General features: G+C 45.4%; 1 protein-coding gene and 1 non-coding gene across 22 annotated transcripts; both read left to right on the top strand.

The window, feature by feature from the left end:
- The first annotated feature begins 30 nt into the window (after positions 1–30).
- HNRNPK (heterogeneous nuclear ribonucleoprotein K) lies at positions 31–13,874 on the top strand. Of its 21 annotated transcripts, none has more exons than XM_016228392.3 (16): positions 33–141; positions 2,395–2,469; positions 3,009–3,106; positions 3,540–3,596; positions 5,026–5,069; positions 5,926–5,998; positions 6,487–6,558; positions 7,068–7,181; positions 7,385–7,513; positions 7,960–8,267; positions 8,399–8,453; positions 8,812–8,928; positions 10,520–10,535; positions 10,614–10,696; positions 11,311–11,480; positions 12,265–13,874. In XM_016228392.3, the coding sequence occupies exons 2-16, from the start codon at positions 2,421–2,423 to the stop codon at positions 12,296–12,298; spliced, it is 1,419 nt and encodes a 472-aa protein (XP_016083878.1). In that variant the 5' UTR covers positions 33–141; positions 2,395–2,420; the 3' UTR covers positions 12,299–13,874. The 21 variants fall into 21 exon arrangements, with proteins under 21 accessions (XP_016083884.1, XP_016083880.1, XP_016083878.1 ...); XM_016228391.3 differs by having other exon boundaries at positions 2,395–2,478; positions 12,325–13,874; XM_016228387.3 differs by having other exon boundaries at positions 2,395–2,478.
- Positions 11,822–11,960, top strand: MIR7-1 (microRNA mir-7-1). The gene has a single exon (NR_034882.1). It is a non-coding gene; the product is annotated as a microRNA mir-7-1 (primary transcript).
- Positions 13,875–20,325: the final 6,451 nt, after the last annotated feature.

The raw sequence follows: 20,325 nt of genomic DNA, 5'->3' as shown, positions 1-20,325 counted from the left end.
TGTTAGCCCCTCGGCACTAGCGTGTGCGAGAGGAGAGGAAGAGGGTGCTTGAGGCGAGAGGACGGAAGACGCCATTATCCTCCGTTTCTCCCCAGCACCTATCTCGAAGCCGTCGGAGTTTCGCTCCCTCGGGATCTCTAGGTAAATGGGAGGGGGAGGCGGGGGGGAGTTAAGCGCGTCGGGGGATCGGGCGGCCTGCGGGCGGTCTCTCCGAAGAGATCGTAATGGCGTCTTGAGGCAAGGGCTCGAGGCCCCTATTGCCCTCTCAGCCTGCAGGGAGGCGCCGACGGAAGGCGGGGCTCCCGCCTTCGCCCGCGCGCTGAGTGACAGTGCCCCTGGCCAATAGCGTCGGCCTCGCGCCACCCCCGGAGGGTGAGTGGCCAATGAGGCGCGGAGATGGGGCGCGCGGTTTTGTGGTAGAAGGGGGGCACCGGGAGGGGGTTGCGCTCCTTCTGTCTTGTCCTAAATCGTCGCGAGGAGGTGGCAGCGTTGACGAGGCGGCCCCGCGAGGTATGGATCGGGCCCGGGGAGGGAACGCGCCAAAGGGGCCCGGGTCGGCGCCCGCCTCCGGAACGGTGGTGGCTGGGCGATGTGGGCGGTGGAAAAAGCTAGTGCGAGCTGTTCGGAGGCCGTCCTCCGCCATTTTTTCGCGACTCGCGGTAATTCCTCCGGGGCCCGGAGGGTAGGGGAAAGAAGTAGTCGCCCTCCATCGGAGGGCGATCCTGTATTCGGGGCCCGCCTTCGCCCCTCCGGGCTGGCAGTGTCGCTTGGCTGGGGGCTGGAGGTGCCGTCTGCGGCGCTGCGTGATCTCGGGGCGGGTGTGGGCAGGCCCCGCTCGGGCGGCCCCGGCGGGGGTGGTTAGTGGGGGGGGGGCGGGGAGGATCGTGCAGTGGTTAGGGGCCAGCTTTGGACGCTTTGTCTTCGGCGGCGGCGGCGTTGGGGGGGAGGGGGAGGGGGAGCCGAAATCCTCCTGAGCGCGTGGTGGGGGAAGGGCGGGAGCGGGGGAGGGGAGGAGAAGCTCCGCCTATTTGCACGTAGGCGCCATTACAGGGGCCGCCATTTTCCAGTCGGATCTGGTGAGGAGAGGAGCTGCATTTCTTCAGTCCCCTCGCGCGTTTCGAACAACTATCGTTCGGGTACGGGCGTCCCGGGGTGGGGGGAAGACGAGAGGCGGGGAGGGACGGAGGGATTATAGAATAAACGGGTCCTTCTTGCGAGGCCGTGATTTTTGCCCCGGGGGGGGGGGGAAGGGCGGAGCTTGTGAGAGGCTCGGGATGTGCGGGCCCGCCATCCCCTATTGTGCCCGGGTACCCGAATGGGAGCGACGAGGAGCGAGGTGGCGCTCGTTCGAAGTCGCAAACGGGGGAACCCGCCGATTTAACCCTCCGCTATCTCATAGTCGTTGGCCAGCGGCCGCCTTCTTCGGGCCACGTGTCGTCTCCTGCCTCGGGGAGGGCGTCTTCTCTTACGCCTCTAATTCTCCCACCCTCTTTGTAGGGAATAGCGTCTCCCGGAAAAGAAAAACTAGCCGGAATATTAGCGCGATTTTTTTTTTTGAACAAAATTTCGCGGTGTTAAATTTTAAACGAAATGACTTTAGTGTGCGTTAGAGGCGATCACCGTTTAAGGGGGGGGGGCGACGACCGAAATTAGGTGAGATTATTTGCCATTAGTTCCGTCTTTAGTTTTAGTAGTTTCGACTACGCAGCTTGTGCCGACTAAAACGGGCCGTTTACCAAATATCTCCTTTCGCTAATGAAATTGAATTCCGCGGGGGGCGGGGGAGAGTTCTCTGTTCTTTCAGGACAAACGGCCCAATAAATTGTCTTTATCGGATTCTAATTGCGTAGTTCGCACTCCACAAGTTTTGATCCAAATGAGGCCGATATTACTGAGAGAACATCGAAAGTATCTCTTTCGAAAATATGGGTGAAAGCATGAATGGCTCTATTGAGGTAGTGTAAAATAAATTTGCTGCAATGAAACTGGCAACTGGATTGTTGGATTCCATTTGTATACCCTTTATTCGATCCCTTAGAAATCGTGCCCAGATCTTCTTCGATTTAATATCACTGGTGGAATTGGGTCATTAATAGTTTTTTTAATTTTTTTTTTTTTAGAAATTGTCACGGAACACAAATCGGCCTTCATTAGTCAGAACTCAGTAATAAGAGTAAATGAACAGAATCGACACTGATTTGTGTTCATTTTTATAGGCTACTGCAGTACTAGGGTGTCAGTTTTTGATCCCGCCCAGAACACTTCAGTTCTGCGAGGATATATAATACTGGTAGGTTCTAGAAGCGGAGCCACTTGTGCCTGCTCTCTCTAGCGAGATGCTCAGTTTGCTTCCTAATATGTCGAGTGTACTAACCTGTTTATTCTTTTTGACAGATTGCCTACCGATTTAACTGAAGAAAATGGAGACTGAACAGCCGGAAGAAACCTTCCCCAACACCGAAACTAATGGTGAGTTTGGTAAGTAAATCTTTTTTTACATTAATGGCTACTAAAAGGGTACTGACCTAAAATGAGAAAGTGTTCCGGGACAGATGCATAACTGCGATTTTAATACTGGTTTGTGCGGTGCATAGTTTAGAAAGTAGCTATGTTGGTTATGGTCATAAATCTAGTTTTTATTTCAGCCTTTGAAAAGCTTGTATAAGTGGCCATATTTATATTGCGGCTCTTAAATGTACACAATTGGGTTAAGAATTGCAAGTGATATATCTATAAATCGTTTATTTTAATGATTAACTCGATGTATTTTTCCATTTATGCCGTGCCCGCTGCCAGACTTTAGAGAATCAAAATTTAGATTGATCTGCGCTTTCAACATACTAATGTAATGGGATTTAATGGCCTTTTAAAGAACCTACCTCCCATTAGCAATAGTACATTCAGATACAGCCTAGTAAGCATTAGAGACGAGAGGTCAGAATTGCAGAAAAGTTTAAAAAAAAAAGGTTGTGTTGCTATTTCTTGTAATTTTGATGTTTAATTTTTAGGCAAACGTCCTGCAGAAGATATGGAAGAAGAGCAGGCCTTTAAGAGATCGCGCAACACTGATGAGATGGTTGAATTGCGCATCCTGCTTCAGAGCAAGGTATGGTTACTTTTATTGAATTGGGCGAATGTGGGCCATTTGCGAGAGTAGTTCTCTTTGGGGAGGAAGCATCTTTAGATCCTTAGCACGGATTAAAATGAGACTACTAATAAAAGGTCTTCATTTCAAAGGTGGAAGTGGATTTTATTTTTCATACAGAAACCTGAAAGTGGTTTAGTTGTTTCTAGCTGCTGCTTCTAAGCATGGTTGCTGTGTATCGTCATTGCCTGTTCAGTTAAAAAAAATACTTGGCAGAAATTGCAACTGGAGGTGCTTAGTGAGGAATCTGGATTTCACTAGGGGCTGGGAAGTACAGTTGTATATAAAGAAAATCATGACTAATTGAAGTGCACGGTTTTGTACGATGAGACTTTGCTTCAGTTTGATAGGCACATGGTCAAAATTCAAGCTTGTATTTTTTTCCCCCCCTTAGAACGCCGGGGCAGTCATTGGGAAAGGAGGGAAAAATATCAAAGCCCTTCGTACTGACGTAAGTATTTAAGTTTGAATTGCCTTTAAAAGTCAGGTTCTGTTTTACATGTTTCTAGAAATTTAAAATTCAATCTGAGTCCTCATTTAACAGCCTAGCTAATAAATCATTTGTAATGATTGTGAGTATAGGTGATGTCAGGGTTTGCCGTTTCTGTTGTAATTTAAACTCATTGAGCCATGTGAGAGGTTTGTGTTAACAGACCTCTTTTCTTCCTAACAAATTCACCAAATTATACACTTCAACTAAGATTACTTAATTAGAAATATTGACAATGCTTAAAAAGCCCTTAATCGCATTATTTCACTTGTGTGAGTCAGTTGCAGAATCACTGAGAAACATTACCGGTGGCTGATTTTAACCCAAAGATAGATGGATTTTTAAATTTCCAAACCATTCATCTGTTCTGACAGCTTGCACCGAAGCACAAAGTCATTAATGTAAAGATTGCATGACTTCAGCCTAAGTGGAGAATAGTGCAGGAACTTATTCTTTAATCTGGGAGCAGTTAAGGATTGTGATTTCCTTCAGATTTTATAGTGGGTTGACTCTTGTGATTAGACACATTCACTATGGGCACCTCCAGCAGCGAGTGTATTTATAGGACTTTGACACTAAAACTCTTGAATGATTTCTCCTAGTCTCCACACCCCCTTATGTTTAACATCTTTCTAAAATTGAGGCAATTGTGACTGTTGAACCCTATTTGACAGTATTCTGTTTCTCTTTCGGTCGCAGATCTTTGTATGTTCTTCTTACCTATGTAAACTGAACTGAAAAATTGTTTTTTTTTTAAAGTTTGCAAGCTTGCCTTCTGGAACCCAGGAATAAGCCCAAAAACTTACATGAGTGGTTTTACTCAGCAGCTAGGGTTTTACTTTTCCAATGCTCTCTTCTTAAATCCAGATGAGGTATATAATCATCTGGGTCACTAATTTCCCCATTTGTTCAGGATTACTTTTGAGTCACGACAGACAGGTTTTGTGTCTACCCTCATGAGCCAGCCTGCTACTGAAACAAGATTTGTTACACGTAAAAAGAATACTTGGAACCGTCATATAAGAGTCCTTATGTGAAGGCACAATCAAATGTAGAGGAATTGTGTTAGTCTTCAGAACAACTTAAAGCTTGTTTCATTAATTGAGAGTAATGAGTATAGTTTGTATTAAATTTAAATTTATTGCTTTTCCCCCCTTTTCCCTCTCCTTGTTTTTTTGGCCATATATCTCCGTTGCCCATGTACTGGATCGACTTGCCCCTGCGTTGCCCACCATGACGTTGGCCCATCCGCCCCTGAACGCCCATGTGAAAACCCTGGTTGGCTATGCCCAAAAATGTGCTCGTTGCCAAACGGGTACCATACTTGACAACTTCCGATTGAATGCCCATGCCCAATGCCAACATCCACGAACGCCAATGACCAATGCAGTACAATGCCAGTGTTTCAGTCCCAGACAGCAGTGGCCCCGAGCGGTATGTCCCAACAGTTTATGCCTCACTGCCTGATTAGAAAGAGAGAAATGTATTTTATTACCTGCCTTTATATAATTAAATAGTATCCCCTATAGACGGTGTATTGTATTTCAAGTTTCTGTCTTATTTTCCCCATTAAGTCTTTTTTGTCACTGAACTTTTACCGTGAGTTGCCCACCCAAACAAATCCACTAATTTTATTTCGATGGAAGGAGCACAGCTTCAAGTGTTGCATATATTTGCTGCATTGTAAATCAGATTGTTTCAAAATAGCCTCTCGCTCTGTCTTTTGTGGCCCACCTTACTCCCTGACATTGCCTGTTCATAATTTTTTCTGATGAAATGCTAACTCTGGATCACTCTTCTTCACTTCTCATTTGTGTTGTCTTTGTTTTTTGTCTCGCATTTGTATTTGTTTTCTTGCAGAGCCCATTAGTGATCTAATTTCTAACTGGTCTCATAACCTTTCTCCAAATATAATGTTCACCACTTGCATATCCCTACTTTTCCTATGAGAAGGTGTGCCAGTTTTACCGATGTAATAGCGAGGGTAACCTAAATTAGTGGTGGCGGGGAACGTGAATATTCACTTCTGCTTCAGTTCTGCGTCAATTTCTTGCCCACTTAATCTGAGCCCTTCCAAAAGCCCATTCTATCTCTGCAAGATCTAATCTGTAACTATCGTGTATGTATTGGGCATAAACCAAAATGCATGTCCGTTCTATAAATAGGCTGTTGTGAATGGGGAATATTAGATGTGTACTGCGTTCTGTAAAGTTTGATAAAATCTGGATGGACCCAAAACTTACTCTCTTCTCTCCCACTTTTCTGTACTGATATATCTGGTATTTGACAGCATATTGAGTATCAGTGCAGATATTGAAACAATTGGAGAAATTCTGAAGAAAATCATCCCTACCCTGGAAGAGGTAGGCCCTTCTATATATATATTGGATTTAGAAATTTAAAGGGATGTTTTAGCTGTGTGTGATTTTGGGTGGTTGGAGGTGGGGGGTGGTAATAGGATCATTTGCCAGGGCATTGGAGAAGTTGATTGAGCAGTCATACCAAACTCCTTTGACACATCAGGCTGGCCACTTCTGGAATTGTAGCATGGAGGGTCTTGTCCTTTTGACCATCATCCTTAATATAACATTAGGCTGAGTGGAAATTTTTAGTAGAGGGGTTCTTTAAGTGGAAATGACGGGGCCGAAATGAGGCACGATAACTGGGGAGGGGGTGGTTTGTAAAGGGCGTTTGTATATCGTGAGGGAGAAGAATAGTCGGTGCGATTGGAGTGGTAGCTAGTTCAGAAAGTAGCTGTAGGCACTGAATTGTGGTAGCTTTACCAATATATGCTACAATAGCCTGATCACATTAGACACTTAACCTATTACTTTTATTTTTCTACTTTCAGGGCCTGCAGTTGCCATCACCCACTGCAACCAGCCAGCTCCCGCTCGAATCTGATGCTGTGGAATGCTTAAATGTATGTCATAGTGCCATTGAACCCCACTGAAGTATGGAGCCTGGCCCATAGGAACAATTATATTTTAACACTTAACACACTTTTCCCATCTCTAGAGGAACACTTGAAAATGTGAAATAAATGGTATTACGACTCACTGTTGACCCTGCTCCATGCTGCAGTGGGAATATAACTACATTTGCAAAGTGTTTTGCAGTCATTTTTAATTATGGTGTTATTTGAATGTTAATGGTAATTGTGGTAACAGCGACATGCTAAATGGCTGCAGTGTGGGTATGGTGTTGCAGGACCTGAAAAAATAGTTTTTTAAGGTGTTGCAGAATGTCCTTTATGGGCCTGGCTATTGAGGATATTTAAGCAAATAACTGGTAAAGTTATTGAAATATTGAATGAATATTGAAATATTCAGGTTGCTGACTGCAACAATATAATGGAATGATTTTAATTACCGGATAAGTGTGTGTTGGTAACTTACTCTGTACTAAAGTTCTGTAAATCTCAATCCACAGTACCAACACTATAAAGGAAGCGACTTTGACTGCGAGTTAAGACTGTTGATTCACCAGAGTCTGGCGGGAGGAATTATTGGTGTCAAGGGTGCTAAAATCAAGGAGCTTCGAGAGGTAAAGGCCTCTTTCTTGTATTGTTGTAGAAGGCTTCTGATCATTTGGGGAGGGCAAAATATTTCTCGTTGCCCCGTACCTGCTTAGACACTTTGTGTTTCTTCTCTCTCCCCCCCCCCCCCAAATTTCTAATTTTGTCATTCTTGGGATTGAGAAGAAACCATCACAGGTTATTCAATTTCTTAAATGTGTTTGATTTACAGAACACTCAGACTACAATCAAGCTTTTCCAGGAATGCTGCCCTCATTCCACCGATAGAGTCGTCCTCATTGGTGGGAAGCCTGATAGAGTTGTGGAGTGCATAAAAATCATTCTCGATCTGATCTCTGAGGTAAAACTTTACATCCTTGTTCTAATTAATGCTTAGCGTGGAAGAAGTTTGACTTCCATTTTAATTTCTAATTATGCACAATACTTGTGCATTGCTTAATCTTGATCCAAATGATCCAAGAATTTCAAGTTCATTGTAATTCAGTCTGGGAATGTTTACAAAGCGCATAGCAATTACAGGACTCAGGGAAAACGTGAAGCCTGATTTGCCATGTTTATTTGGTGTGAAAACAAGGTGTAATGTTTCCAGGGTGTAGAAGGGATTCTTGTTCAAGTTAAACGGAAGCTCAATGTGGTATGAAAGTGTCTTGTTGACCTTGTGGACGGTAGGAAAATAAATGTAGAGTGTTCCGGAACTTGATTCGGTGGCATTGTATAAAGACATGACCTGACTTCATTTCTTTGGCATATAAATGTGCTAAGTATCTTCTCCCCCATTTAACTTAGTCTCCTATCAAAGGACGAGCACAGCCATACGATCCCAACTTCTATGACGAAACCTATGACTATGGCGGTTTCACCGTAATGTTTGATGACCGAAGAGGGCGTCCTGTGGGATTCCCCATGCGTGGAAGGGGTGGCTTTGATCGGATGCCCCCAGGACGTGGTGGGCGTCCCATGCCTCCGTCCAGAAGAGATTATGATGACATGAGCCCTCGCCGAGGACCGCCTCCACCACCTCCTGGTCGTGGGGGCCGGGGTGGTAGCAGAGCTCGGAATCTTCCTCTCCCTCCTCCCCCTCCACCTAGAGGAGGGTAAGTTGTCTTTTGGAATGCCTGGCAGAGTACTGCTTTCTAGAGTACCAGCTTGGGTTTCTTTTCTGCTTGTTCTTTGGGAGTAGTTTGGCCATCTGTATTAACCCATGGAACCTGTCTATCGGTTTCAGCGATCTCATGGGATACGATAGAAGAGGCCGACCTGGAGACCGTTACGATGGCATGGTGAGCTATTTTTAATTCTGGTTGATCCACGTAGTTTTCTAACTGGGGTGGCTTTTGTGACTACAAACTGGATTATTCTTCCTTCTGAAAACAGTGTTGAGCCCATTTATAGAGGTCACAAGCCCTCTTTAAAGTAAACTGGTCCTGCTTAGGCGTCATCCGAAAAGAGAAGATACGATGCCGGTGGACAGGTTAATAATACCCACATCAGTGTTTCTGAAGGTGCCTTGAGCAGGGGTGACGGCACCCAAAGTCTTGTTTCTGGGCTGTGATACAAAGCCAATTTATTTCCTTGGGTTTGGGTTGATCATTAGCAGCAATTGAGCAAAAAAAAATTTCTGTTACCCATGTGATACAGGTTGGTTTCAGTGCTGACGAGACCTGGGACTCGGCAATAGACACCTGGAGCCCTTCAGAATGGCAAATGGCTTATGAACCACAGGTTGAGTATCACGGGCTTAGTGTTGATGCACAGGTTGAGTATCACAGGCTTAGTGTACCTATTCTATCTATACTGAAATCTTTCTTAAACTAAGCACAGTTTTCCCCCACAAAATGCCCACACATCTGATATGTGGGTGGGGAGAGATGGAGAAAGCCAGGCAAGGGAGATGGGTCTGGGCTGTGGGAGAGATGGTGCATGGAGGTGTTTTGAGAAGGGAGTCTGCCCTGGCAAAGAGAGAAGTGGGAGGTGAGAATTGAGTATGCACATGCTATTAGTCTTCGGAATCTGGTAGCGGGAGCCAAGACGCAAGAGGATCCGGGGTTCCTGCGGCTCCCTGGTTCAGAGGGAGGCTGAGTGGAGAAAGCAGTGCAGTGGGAGAAAGGATTGTGGGGGGTGGGAGAAATGGAGTTGTCTCCATTCCTACTAATTCCTCAAACTTGAAGAAGCTGGAGGACTTTCGGTAGATGCCTCTCTGGCCCCGGTTGGAGCCGTGTGCAGTTGGGACTAGTACATCTCCCAGGCAGTAGCATTCAGGTAGCAGCAGTATCCTCAGAATTCCAGAGAGAATTGGGGGCATCCCTAAGACAGTTGGTGATGAAATTTTTTACATGTGAGAGGGTAAAATGGGAGGGCGGTCGCAGTAAGGTTTGTGGTCAAAGGACGGAATGAAGAGTCCAAGTAAAAATACACATGTATAAAAATGCCTGTTAAGGGTGGCTGAAATTGAAACGGTGCGCATTTTTATAGGGAAGGCTTCCTGAGGAAGTGAGGTTTTTATGGGGAACTTTAAAGATGGGCTGAGCTGTGGTTTCTTCTGGGGAGGGAAGAAGGAACAGCACGGGCTAGAGGACCACCTAGGAGCCAGAGTGTACAGAGCAAATGCAGTGAGATGGGCTAAGTTGATAGGGTCTGGGTCAAGCAGGGCAACTGTCAGTAAGTGCCCGTTGCTATGAAGAGCTGTTGACACAATTGTTCTGATCTAGCACAGCATTGCTTCAGAGAGCTGATCAGTACTAATGGGATAGGAAAGGCCTGAGAGAGAAAGTGAAGCGAGAGACATGGTTGGGAGGAGGACCCAAACTCTGCTGCATGAGTTCTGTACTTCATGTATATACCAAATTATTTTCGATTTTATTTCCCATTGATTTGACTTGTTCAGAAGTCATTTTCAAAAGGTGACCAAAAAAATGTAGTTGCAGTGCTGTGCTAAGTTTTACTGAACTATTACAATTAAATTCATGTTTCCATTAGTTGAGATAGTTGGGATACCAAGCATCTGGTGTTCTGAATAGCAGATGAGTGGGAATCACCCTACGATCTAAACGGGGGATTATTTTACACAAAGGTGGCATATCCAAATGTCAGCTAAGATCACCTGACATCCTAATTAATTTCGACACATGCCATGCTATTGAACAGACTTGTAATTTGACCTTCCCTTTATGTATAGGAGGGGCCGTTTCAGAGTTAAATGAATGTGAAAGTTCTTGGTGCTAATGTGTCTTACTAGACACTAGCTTCCTAAACCTGTAATATTCACCACTTGCTATTTCATTTTAAATATCTTAGCAAACATACTAATAGTTTTTGTTTGGTTTTTTTTTGTCTCCTTGGTTCTTAGGGTGGTTCTGGATATGGTAAGTTTTTTTTGACTGATTTATTTATTTTCTGTAATTTTCATGCTTGGAGAATGTGATGCTTATGACTTGATTCAGATTATTCCTACGCAGGGGGTCGTGGTTCGTATGGTGATCTTGGTGGACCCATCATTACAACACAAGTAACTATTCCCAAAGATGTAAGTACTTCATTTTTAAGTTGTATTTGCACATCATTTAAGTTTGAGGGGAAGTTGGGTAGATGCTAAATGTTAAGACTTAGTAATTCCACTTAAAATAATATGTCATAGTTCTGACAGGGACAAAGGATGATGGGGGTTATTTTCATTTTGAACTTCCTTGATCTGAATCCTAGCCAGGATCACCAGGAAGGGGGATGGTCCTTAATTCCATCTGGCTCTCCTTGTTCAAATAGCCTGGAAAAACATTCTTAGTCCTAACCTAAATTTAGCTAATAACTTTAAATCCCTAGGTTGAAGTTGATTAGCAAAAGAGCCTTAGCATTGAGTTATTGAGAGGATGAAATCACTTTGGTATGGATTCAATTTTGGCAGGGTTTCCCCAGTGTCTTGTCCAACTCATTTCTCCAAGCAGTAAATTGTACCACTTGAAGAAATGAGGATAGAGGGCAGGCATTTCTCAATTTACCTCTTTTCTGGAAGTGGGTGGAGGGGGGCAACTGACAAGGGCTTTGATTAAAGACTATTAGAACCTGATCATTAAGTTATTTGATTCAGGGGGCATTTTTAAAAAGTTGTATATTGATTTTTTTCCTTTCCCTGCTCACTTCCAGTTGGCTGGATCCATTATTGGCAAGGGGGGCCAGCGGATCAAACAAATACGCCATGAATCAGGGGCTTCAATCAAAATAGATGAGCCTTTGGAAGGGTCGGAGGATCGCATTATTACCATTACAGGAACACAGGACCAGATTCAGAATGCACAGTATTTACTGCAGAACAGGTAAGTTGAAGTCTAATAATAAAAGATAAGTTAATTTTAAGGCTAACCCTTACACCTTAAGAACTAAACCTTCATTCTCAATGGGTGGCTTTTTTTGGTTTTTGGTTTTTTGGTTTTTTTTGGTTTTTTGGTTTTTTTTTTTAAGAAGCCATGGTCTTGTTTTTGGGACCTAACTTCTAAAAGTTCTTGGTAGCTTTGCTTTGATCTTTCTTCCTTTGCTTTCATACTAAAATGGAAAGAGACCTTCCTTCACTAATCTTACTGGAAGAAGCCTTAACCAAGCAGTCCTCCTTTCTGGTGAAAACTGCTGCAAAAAAGTACTTGTAGAAAATTTATATAGAGCCTGTAGAATATATAGAAGATTTCAGTGGACGTTGGTCTAGTTCTGTGTGGAAGACTAGTGATTTTGTTGTTTGTAGATAACTAAATCGACAACAAATCGCAGTCTGCCATATGGCACAGACCATGCCTCTACAGGACAAGTTGCAAATGATTGGTGCTGTTTAAATGCAGCATTTCACACCTTACTGGCAACCTTCCTTGTCTTTTTCTGCCAAGTATTAACACCTTTTAAATTTCCACTCTCTAAATTCTGCTCTATCTGTTTTAGAGGAGGACTTTTTTCTAATGTTGGGCTTAGATTGGTTCGTAATGGTTCGCTTTCTAAAACGTAGACGATTAGGTTAGTTGCTGAACTTATTAAAATTTGACTTGTTTGAAATTGTTGATGCAAGATGTCATGTACAAAAATTCTAATTCGCATTTTTTTTCTTTTCTTTTATAGTGTGAAGCAGTATGCAGATGTTGAAGGATTCTAATGCAAGATATTTTTTCTTTTTTATAGTGTGAAGCAGTATTCTGGAAAGTTTTTCTAAGACTAGTGAAGAACTGAAGGAGTCCTGCATCTTTTTTTTTTATCTGCTTCTGTTTAAAAAGCCAACATTCCTCTGCTTCATAGGTGTTCTGCATTTGAGGTGTAGTGAAATCTTTGCTGTTCACCAGTTGTAATGTTTTAGTTCCTTACAAACAGGGTTGGGGGAGGGGTGCGCAAAACTAACATTGGAATTTTGAAACAGCAGCAGAGAGAGTGACTTTATTTTTGTTCATTGTTGGTGTTTAAATCCCCCCCCTCCTGTTAACTATTGTGAACACCTTGCTTTTGTGGTCACTAATTTTTTTGAGGGGGGTGGGGCTGGGGGAAAGAGTGAAATCCACATGTCCCCGGCATCCATTCAGAGCAGTGTGCAGACTGTAATGCTCTTTTGTAAGAAACGTTTTATGATTTTTAAAATAAATTTAGTGAACTTATTTTTGGTGGTCTTTTTTTCAAGACATTAAAAAGTGGCTGATTCTCCCCCACCTTCCCTTCACCTCCATTCCCCCTTAAGCCTCTAAAGCAGCACTAATTAAACACTAAGTTTGATTTTCAGCTCCTCTGTGGATATAGGCGTAGCTCCTCTGTGGATATAGGCGTATCTCCTCTTGGATATAGTCATATGTCTTGGCAAATTGAGCCCCATTGACATCTTGATGGCTTGAAAGTCCATTGCTTGGGAAGAAATTGCAGCACATTCACTCATGCAACAAGCTGGTTTTGCAAACGCTTCCCCCCTCCCCACTTGCACAATTTTCTAAGTTAGTGATTTGTGGAGCAGAATCGAGCTGGGGAACACTGACAAATTTAAGTTTTTAAAATGATATAGGTACACACCCGAAGCCCAATTGGCAGTTAAGTTGATACATCAGAATTCCACTTGGTTGTATGACAGGCTGAATAAATTCTTATTAGGTATTTCTCACATGTAGACAGAGAAAATGTCAATTTGCTGGTGTCTACTGGTTACACTTTGTAAAAAAAAATATATATATTGTTTTTTCCATTGTATGCAGACTTAAACAAAGATGTACCATTTCTCTGTATGTTGATTTATGTAGGAAATGTTTGTGAACAATTCAAAGATGATGAAAAGTACCTGTGGATGTTTTGTGTAGTATCTTGGCATTTGTATCGATAGTTCAAGTTCTAACTTCACTTCCAAATAAAAGTAACTCCCACAAAACTGTATGTGACGCGCCCACTTTGGAGAATGAGTGACTGTTTCTAGTTGAGTCATTTTTCTCATGGATCTTTGTGTGGAGTGTTTTGTATGCTTGCCTCTACTTAACAGACTTTGGGGGGAGTTTTTACATCCCCCTTGTGCATGTGTTCTGAAGCATGGTTCAGCAGCCCTAATGCCAAGTTGTATTCAATCTTTTTGTTCATTACTCTGCCAAGAGATACTGGAACCTCTGCTTTATAACCTGACGATGTTTGCCTGTATGTAGAAAGATGAATAGGTTTTTGGTTTGGAAGTGGTGAGCTGAGGTACTATTAAAAGATATGGAGATATTTTACCTGTCGAGTTGCACAATCCCATTTATTGCAATGGTAAGAGTGGTGGTAAGCGCTTACCGTGGGCCAGGCACTGTAGTAAGTGCTGGGGTGGATACGAGCAGATCGGGTTGGCGGGAGTCCCCGTCCCACGTGGGGCTCGCCGTCTTAAATCCCTGTTTGCCTTAGGTAGTCACTTGTGACTCAGTTACCTTTTTTTCAAGACATTAAAAAGTGGCTGATTCTCCCCCACCTTCCCTTCACCTCCATTCCCTAAGGTCACAGCAGACAAGCGGCAAAGATGGGATTAGATTCCAAGTCTTTCGGACTCCCGGGCCCCTACTCTTTCCACCAAGCCAAGCCGGGTCCCACGTGACCGATGAAATCTGTCATCCTTTGGTTAAGGGCAAGTGCTGGGTTAACGGTTCAAAGGTCTGAGACGTTTCCTACACTGGCTACGGAGAAAGGGACACGCTCAAGTCCCGTCCAAGAAGGGATGCCAGTGTTGCACTTTGTTTTCATTACCTTGGACTTCAATAGTCCAAGACTTGGCTTACGGGTTCCCTCGGGCAACTGGCAGAGGGCGAATTTCCTAAGGGAGTGGTTCTAGCCGACTCCAGTTAGAGGTCGCCTGTCAGACTGAATTGAATAAAGGGGGCTGACAGGGTTACTCAACTGCATTATCGGGCTGGGGCGGGGCCCTTGTTCAACCTGAGGTGGCATGAGAAAACCCAGCGGTGTTGGGGGTGAGATCTGGGGAATAGAAAGGGGGAACGAGGGAGGGGGTGAACCGGGGTGGGAAGGGTCAAGACCACCAATATACAGGGCTGCAAATGCAAGATGGAGGTTGGGACACTTAATGTGGGTTGAAGGATGGGATTATCTTTCATGTTTAGCGGGAACCATCTAGACCCTGGCTTCCTGCCCTGTGTTCTAACTGCCGCAGTCACAAGTGAAAGGGAAGACTTGCCATTCTACCATTTGCACATGTAATCTAATAGGTTGACATACGCATTTACTTATGTAGATGGTCCGACCCCTCTCAGGGTCGCACCTAGAGAGTTTCCAGACCTCTACCAGTCTCCGCTACGGGAGGGAGAGTCAAGCGGAGGCCTACCGATTCCGTTCCTAGCCTGGCCCGCGGCTAGCGAGTGGAAGGCCGTCGGCTACGAATCAAAACACCCCTGTGCTGGGCAGCGGCGGCACGGGAGGGAGTCGAGGTTGGAGATTCGAGTTGACTTTGCAAAAGGAGGCGATGGGGAACCACTTCTGTATTTTACCAAGTTCTGAATAGACTACCAGAACGATGGCAGAAGGAGGTGGGGCATTCTGGGAGAGATGCGTCCGTGGCGTCGCCGTGGGTCGGAGACGACTCGGCGGCACAAGACGAGATGATCTGAAAGGCCTTTGTTCAAACCGTGCTGTTCCTGACAAAGTTCGAAATTAGCGTAGTTTGCATTGATAATCATTTTGTCAAGAGCTGACCGTTTTCCTTTCCTGTACGGCTCCTCACTACTTGGGTTAATTGCAAAACATTCCAACATAGTCTCTGATTTGCTCGAGCAATGTTCCTGTGAATTGGCTGTTTTACATTTTGAGAAGTTGTGATTTGCTTTCAATTGCTGCCCAGGGATGTACTCACCAGAAAATGGTGCGTAGATTGGCTGAAAACTCCAGAAGCTTCAGTTTCCCCACTTTCAAGTCAGTGGCATTTATTGAGTGCTTCACTGCGTGCGGACCACTGAGCTATGTACTTGGGAGAGTACGCTTCGATATGTAGCAACCTCGAGGCCCCGACCCTGACACTCATAATAACGTTCTCATGCCCCAAACTCGACTGTGCTTTGTTCTTGCAGTTCTTTCATGATGACCTCTTGCTCATGCCCTCCCTTAATAATGACTATGGTATTGAAGCGCTCACTATCTACTAAGCGCTGGGGTGGTTAAAAGCAAACCGGGTTGGACGCAGTCCCTGTCCCATGTGGGGTTCACGGTCTCACTCCCCATTGTACAGATGAGGCAGTTGAGGCCCAGAGCAGTGAAGCGACTCGTCCGGGGTCACACAGCAGATAAGGGGAGCTGGGATTAGAATCCATGACCTGCTGACTCCCGGGTCCGTGGTCTATCCAGTAGGCCACGCTGCTTCCCGTGCTCCTTTATATCTGGAACTCCCTCATTATCTGGCAGACTACTGCCCTCCCCATCTTCAAGGTCTCTGATTCTCCTCCCTACACCCTGTCTCTTCCCCCGCCTCCACCCCATCCCCAACAGCCACTTTAGCACTTTTGTGTCATCTAAGCACTTGCTTCCTCTTACCTGTAATTTGTTTTAATGTCTGACCCCTGCTAGGCCTGTAAGCAGTGTGGTCTATTGGAAGGAGGACCTGGGTTCTAATCCTCGTCTGTAAAATGGGAAATAAATCTTACTCCTTCCTACTTAGGGCCTGCCCAACCTGATAACTTTTTATCCGCTCCAGCTGGTCAATCATTTTTATTGAGCACTCACCGTGTGGAGCGTACTGTACTAAGCGTTTGGGAGAGTGCATTCTTGTTAAGCACTTTCTATGTGCCAAGCACTGTTCTAAGCACTGGGGTAGATACAAGATAGGTTGGACACAGTCCCTGTCCCACTTGGGGTTCACAGTCTTAATCCCCATTTTACAGATGAGGTAACTGAGGCATAGAGAAACGAAGCGACTTGCCCAAGGTCACATAGCGGACGAATAGCGCAGCCGGATTAGAGCCCACTGCCTCTGACTCCCAGGCCCGTGCTCTTGTCACTAGGCCGGGCTGCTCCTCTGTAGTAGGAGCTGGGAATCGTATAATGGAATAAAGAGACCTGATCCTGCCCTCAAGGAGTCTACAATCTACAGTCTAAACAGTAAGTAAGTGCTCAATAAATATGCTTGACAGGAATAGGTAATGGGATGAATTTCTAAATGTATATGTGCTACAAGCTCTAATGAGATAGACCTCACTAGAATAACATAGTGAGGATGGCTGCGTTACTGGCAGATGGAGACAGGACCATTACAAGTTTTATGGGCCACGTAGCATTTATTTTTTTGAAAGCTAGATCTAGTTCTATAACACGTGCGAAGCGGCGTTGCCCTGTGGATTGAGCACGGGCCTGGGAGTCAGAAGGACCCGGGTTCTAATCCCAGCTCCGCATGTCTGCTGTGTGACCTCAGGCAAGTCGCTTCACTCCCCTGGCCTGGTGACCCTGCTCTCCCTAGCTTCAAATCACAGCTCCTCCGAGAAGACTTCTCTGACTGACCTCCCCTCTCCTTATCCCCCTCTAGACTGTAAACTCGTTATGGGCAGGGAATGTGTCTCCTCATTTTGTTGTATTGTACTCTCCTAAGCACATAGGGCAGTTCTCTACACAGAGTAAGTGCTCAATGAATACCATTGGTTGATTGACTGATTCTCTGGGCCTCAGTTCGCTCACCTGGAAAATGGGGATTAAGAGTTTGAGCCCTATGTGGGACAGGGACTGTGTCCAACCTGATTAGTTTGTACCTACCCCAGCGTTTAGTACAGTGCCTGAAACATAGTAAACACTTAAAAATACCACATACACCCCCCCCCCCCAAAAACCCATAAGAGCTGAAACCTTGCATTGAGGATAACTTGTAGTAATAATAATAATAATGATGGCATTTGTTAAGCGCTTACTATAGGCTAAGCGCTGGGGAAGATACAAGATAATCTGGTTGTCCCACATGGGACTCACAGTCTCCATCCCCATTTTACAGATGAGGTAACTGAGGCACAGAGAAGTGACTTGCCCAAAGTCACACAGCTGACAAGGGGTGGAGTCTGAATTAGAACCCGCCACCTCCGACTCCCAAGCCCGGGCTCTTTCCACTAAGCCACGCTGCTTCTCGAGCCGTTCTGCGGCTCACCGGACCCTAAGGAACTGGGGTTGTCGGAAGAACGACCCCTGATTTCTTAATGACGCTCTAACCTAAACGTGTAGAGCAAACACACGTTGGAGTAAAACTGAATATACTGTCCAAGTTGCCAATGAAAAGAAATCGACTGCGGAATAATGCTAAACCACCCAAAGTACAAAGCTCGGCAAACAGGAAACTCTCAATAAACTGCTGAATTGTACATTCCAAGAGCTTAGTACAGTGCTCTGCACATAGTGCTCAGTAAATACGATTGAATGAATGAACACCATTCACTACTTCGAATTGTGTTCTTTAAATTATTTTGGGGATGGGGACTCTCGAAGGGAGGCAAATTTAAATAAATTCTGCCAGTGTATCTTCGAATGCTATCGACAGTCTCTAGACTATAAGCTTGTTGTGGGCAGGGAACATACCTGCCAACTCCGTTGTTTAGTCCAGTGCTCCGTACACAGTAAGCCCTCGACAAATACCAGCGATGGATTGAATCATTCTGACTTTTTCAAAAAATGAAGAGGGTCATGGTAAATCAAAATGAAATGTGGTCTCTACTACTTATTTTATTTAAAACTCCTCCCTCTGCCCTTCAGCTGAAATCCAGATGTGACGTAAGCAAAGGCTTTTGTTTGGATTAATGTTCCACTGTGAAGAAAATACATTCCAGCGTTGAAGAGGAGACCGAGTTTACAGGGGTGCTGTGATCCTTGCTAAGCAGCGTGGTTCGGTGGAACGAGCCCGGGCTTGGGAGTCAGAGATCATGGGTTCGAATCCCGGCTCTGCCACTTGTCAGCTGTGTGACTTTGGGCAAGTCGCTTCACTTCTCTGGGCCTCAGTGACCTCATCTGTAAAATGGGGATGAAGACTGTGAGCCTCACGTGGGACAACCTGATTAACCTGTATCTCCCCCAACGCTTCAGAACAGCGCTCTGCACATAGTAAGCGCTTAACAAATACCAACATCATTCTCTGGGCCTCAGTGACCTCATCTGTAAAATGGGGATGAAGACTGTGAGCCTCACGTGGGACGACCCGATGACCCTGTATCTCCCCCAGCGCTTAGAACAGTGCTCCGCACATAGTAAGCGCTTAACAAATACCAACATCATTATTATTTGTGTTCTGGCCATCGGAAATCCTTTTCCTCCTCCTCCCTCTTCCTCCTCCTCCCTTCCTCCTCCTCCTCCTCCTCTCACCTCCTCCTCCCTCGCCCTCTCCGATTGGCTCTCAGTCGCCATAGCAACAGGGCCCGCCCCATCTTCGCTGCCGGCGATTGGCTGGCGGGGCCGTCCATTTCGGACACCTCACAGCCCGGCTCCCGCGGCCTGGAGCCAGCGGCGGTTTACCCTTGCTTCAGTAGTAATAATGATGGTATTTCTTAAGTCCTCACTATGTGCCAAAAACTGTTCTAAGCGCAGGGGGAGATACAAGGTCATCTTAGGCTCACAGTCTTAATTCTCATTTTGCAGATGAGAGAAATGAGGCACGGAGAAGGCAAGCGACTTGCTCAAGGTCACACAGCAGCCAAATGGCAGACTCGGGCTTAGACTCCCAAGCCTGTGTCCTATCCGCTAAGCCACAAACAATCGATCGATCGATCGATCAGTGGTCTTTACTGAGCCCTTACCGTGGAGGGCATGCTAATAATAATGATGGTATTAAATGCTTGGTCGGGTACAATATAACAGCAGCGCGGTATAGGGTCGAGAGCCCGGACCTGAGAGTCGGAAGGTCATGATGGGTTCTAATCCCGACTCCCCCGCTTGTCTGCCGGGTGTCCCTGGGCGAGTCACTTCAGAAGCAGAGAAGCAGCGTGGCTCAGTGGAAAGAGCCCGGGCTTGGGAGTCAGAGGTCATGAGTTCGAATTCCTGCTCCGCCACTTGTCAGCTGTGTGACTGTGGGCGAGTCACTTCGCTTCTCTGGGCCTCAGTTACCTCATCTGTAAAATGGGGATTAACCGTGAGCCTCACATGGGACAACTTGATTACCCTGTATCTACCCCAGCGCTTAGAACGGTGCTCTGCACATAGTAAGCGCTTAACAAATACCAACGTTATCACTTCACCTCTCTGAGCCTCGGTTCCTTCATATAGAAAATGGGGATTGAGATTGGGAGCCCCACGTGGGACGGGACTGTGTCCAACTCCGTTTGCTTGTATCCACCCCAGTGCTCACAACAGTGTCTGGCACATAGTAAGCTCTCAACGAATCCCATAAAAAACAGTCGGTCGACGCCCTCATCAGGTTTCCAGTCTAGAGGGGAAGATGGGCTTCCCACTCTTGCCCTACCTATAGCACTTGGCATATGATGTGCTCAACAAATATTATCATTAATATTTTTACTATCATTATCATTCCCCATGCTTCCCTGCCCCTTCATTTTCAGTAATAGAGAAACCTACCAAAACTGCTGGCTCACCAGAGCCATCACGGTACAGTAAAGTACAATGAAGCAGCACGGCCTAATGGATAGAAGCCGGGCCTGGGAGCCAGAGAGACCTGGGCTCTAATCCCAGCTCTGCCACTTGTCTGCTGTGTGACCTTGGGCAAGTCACTTGACT

This window comes from Ornithorhynchus anatinus, chromosome X5 (assembly GCF_004115215.2).
Source record: "Ornithorhynchus anatinus isolate Pmale09 chromosome X5, mOrnAna1.pri.v4, whole genome shotgun sequence".
Classification (NCBI taxonomy): domain Eukaryota; kingdom Metazoa; phylum Chordata; class Mammalia; order Monotremata; family Ornithorhynchidae; genus Ornithorhynchus; species Ornithorhynchus anatinus.
This window is presented reverse-complemented; position numbering and strand designations above follow the sequence as displayed.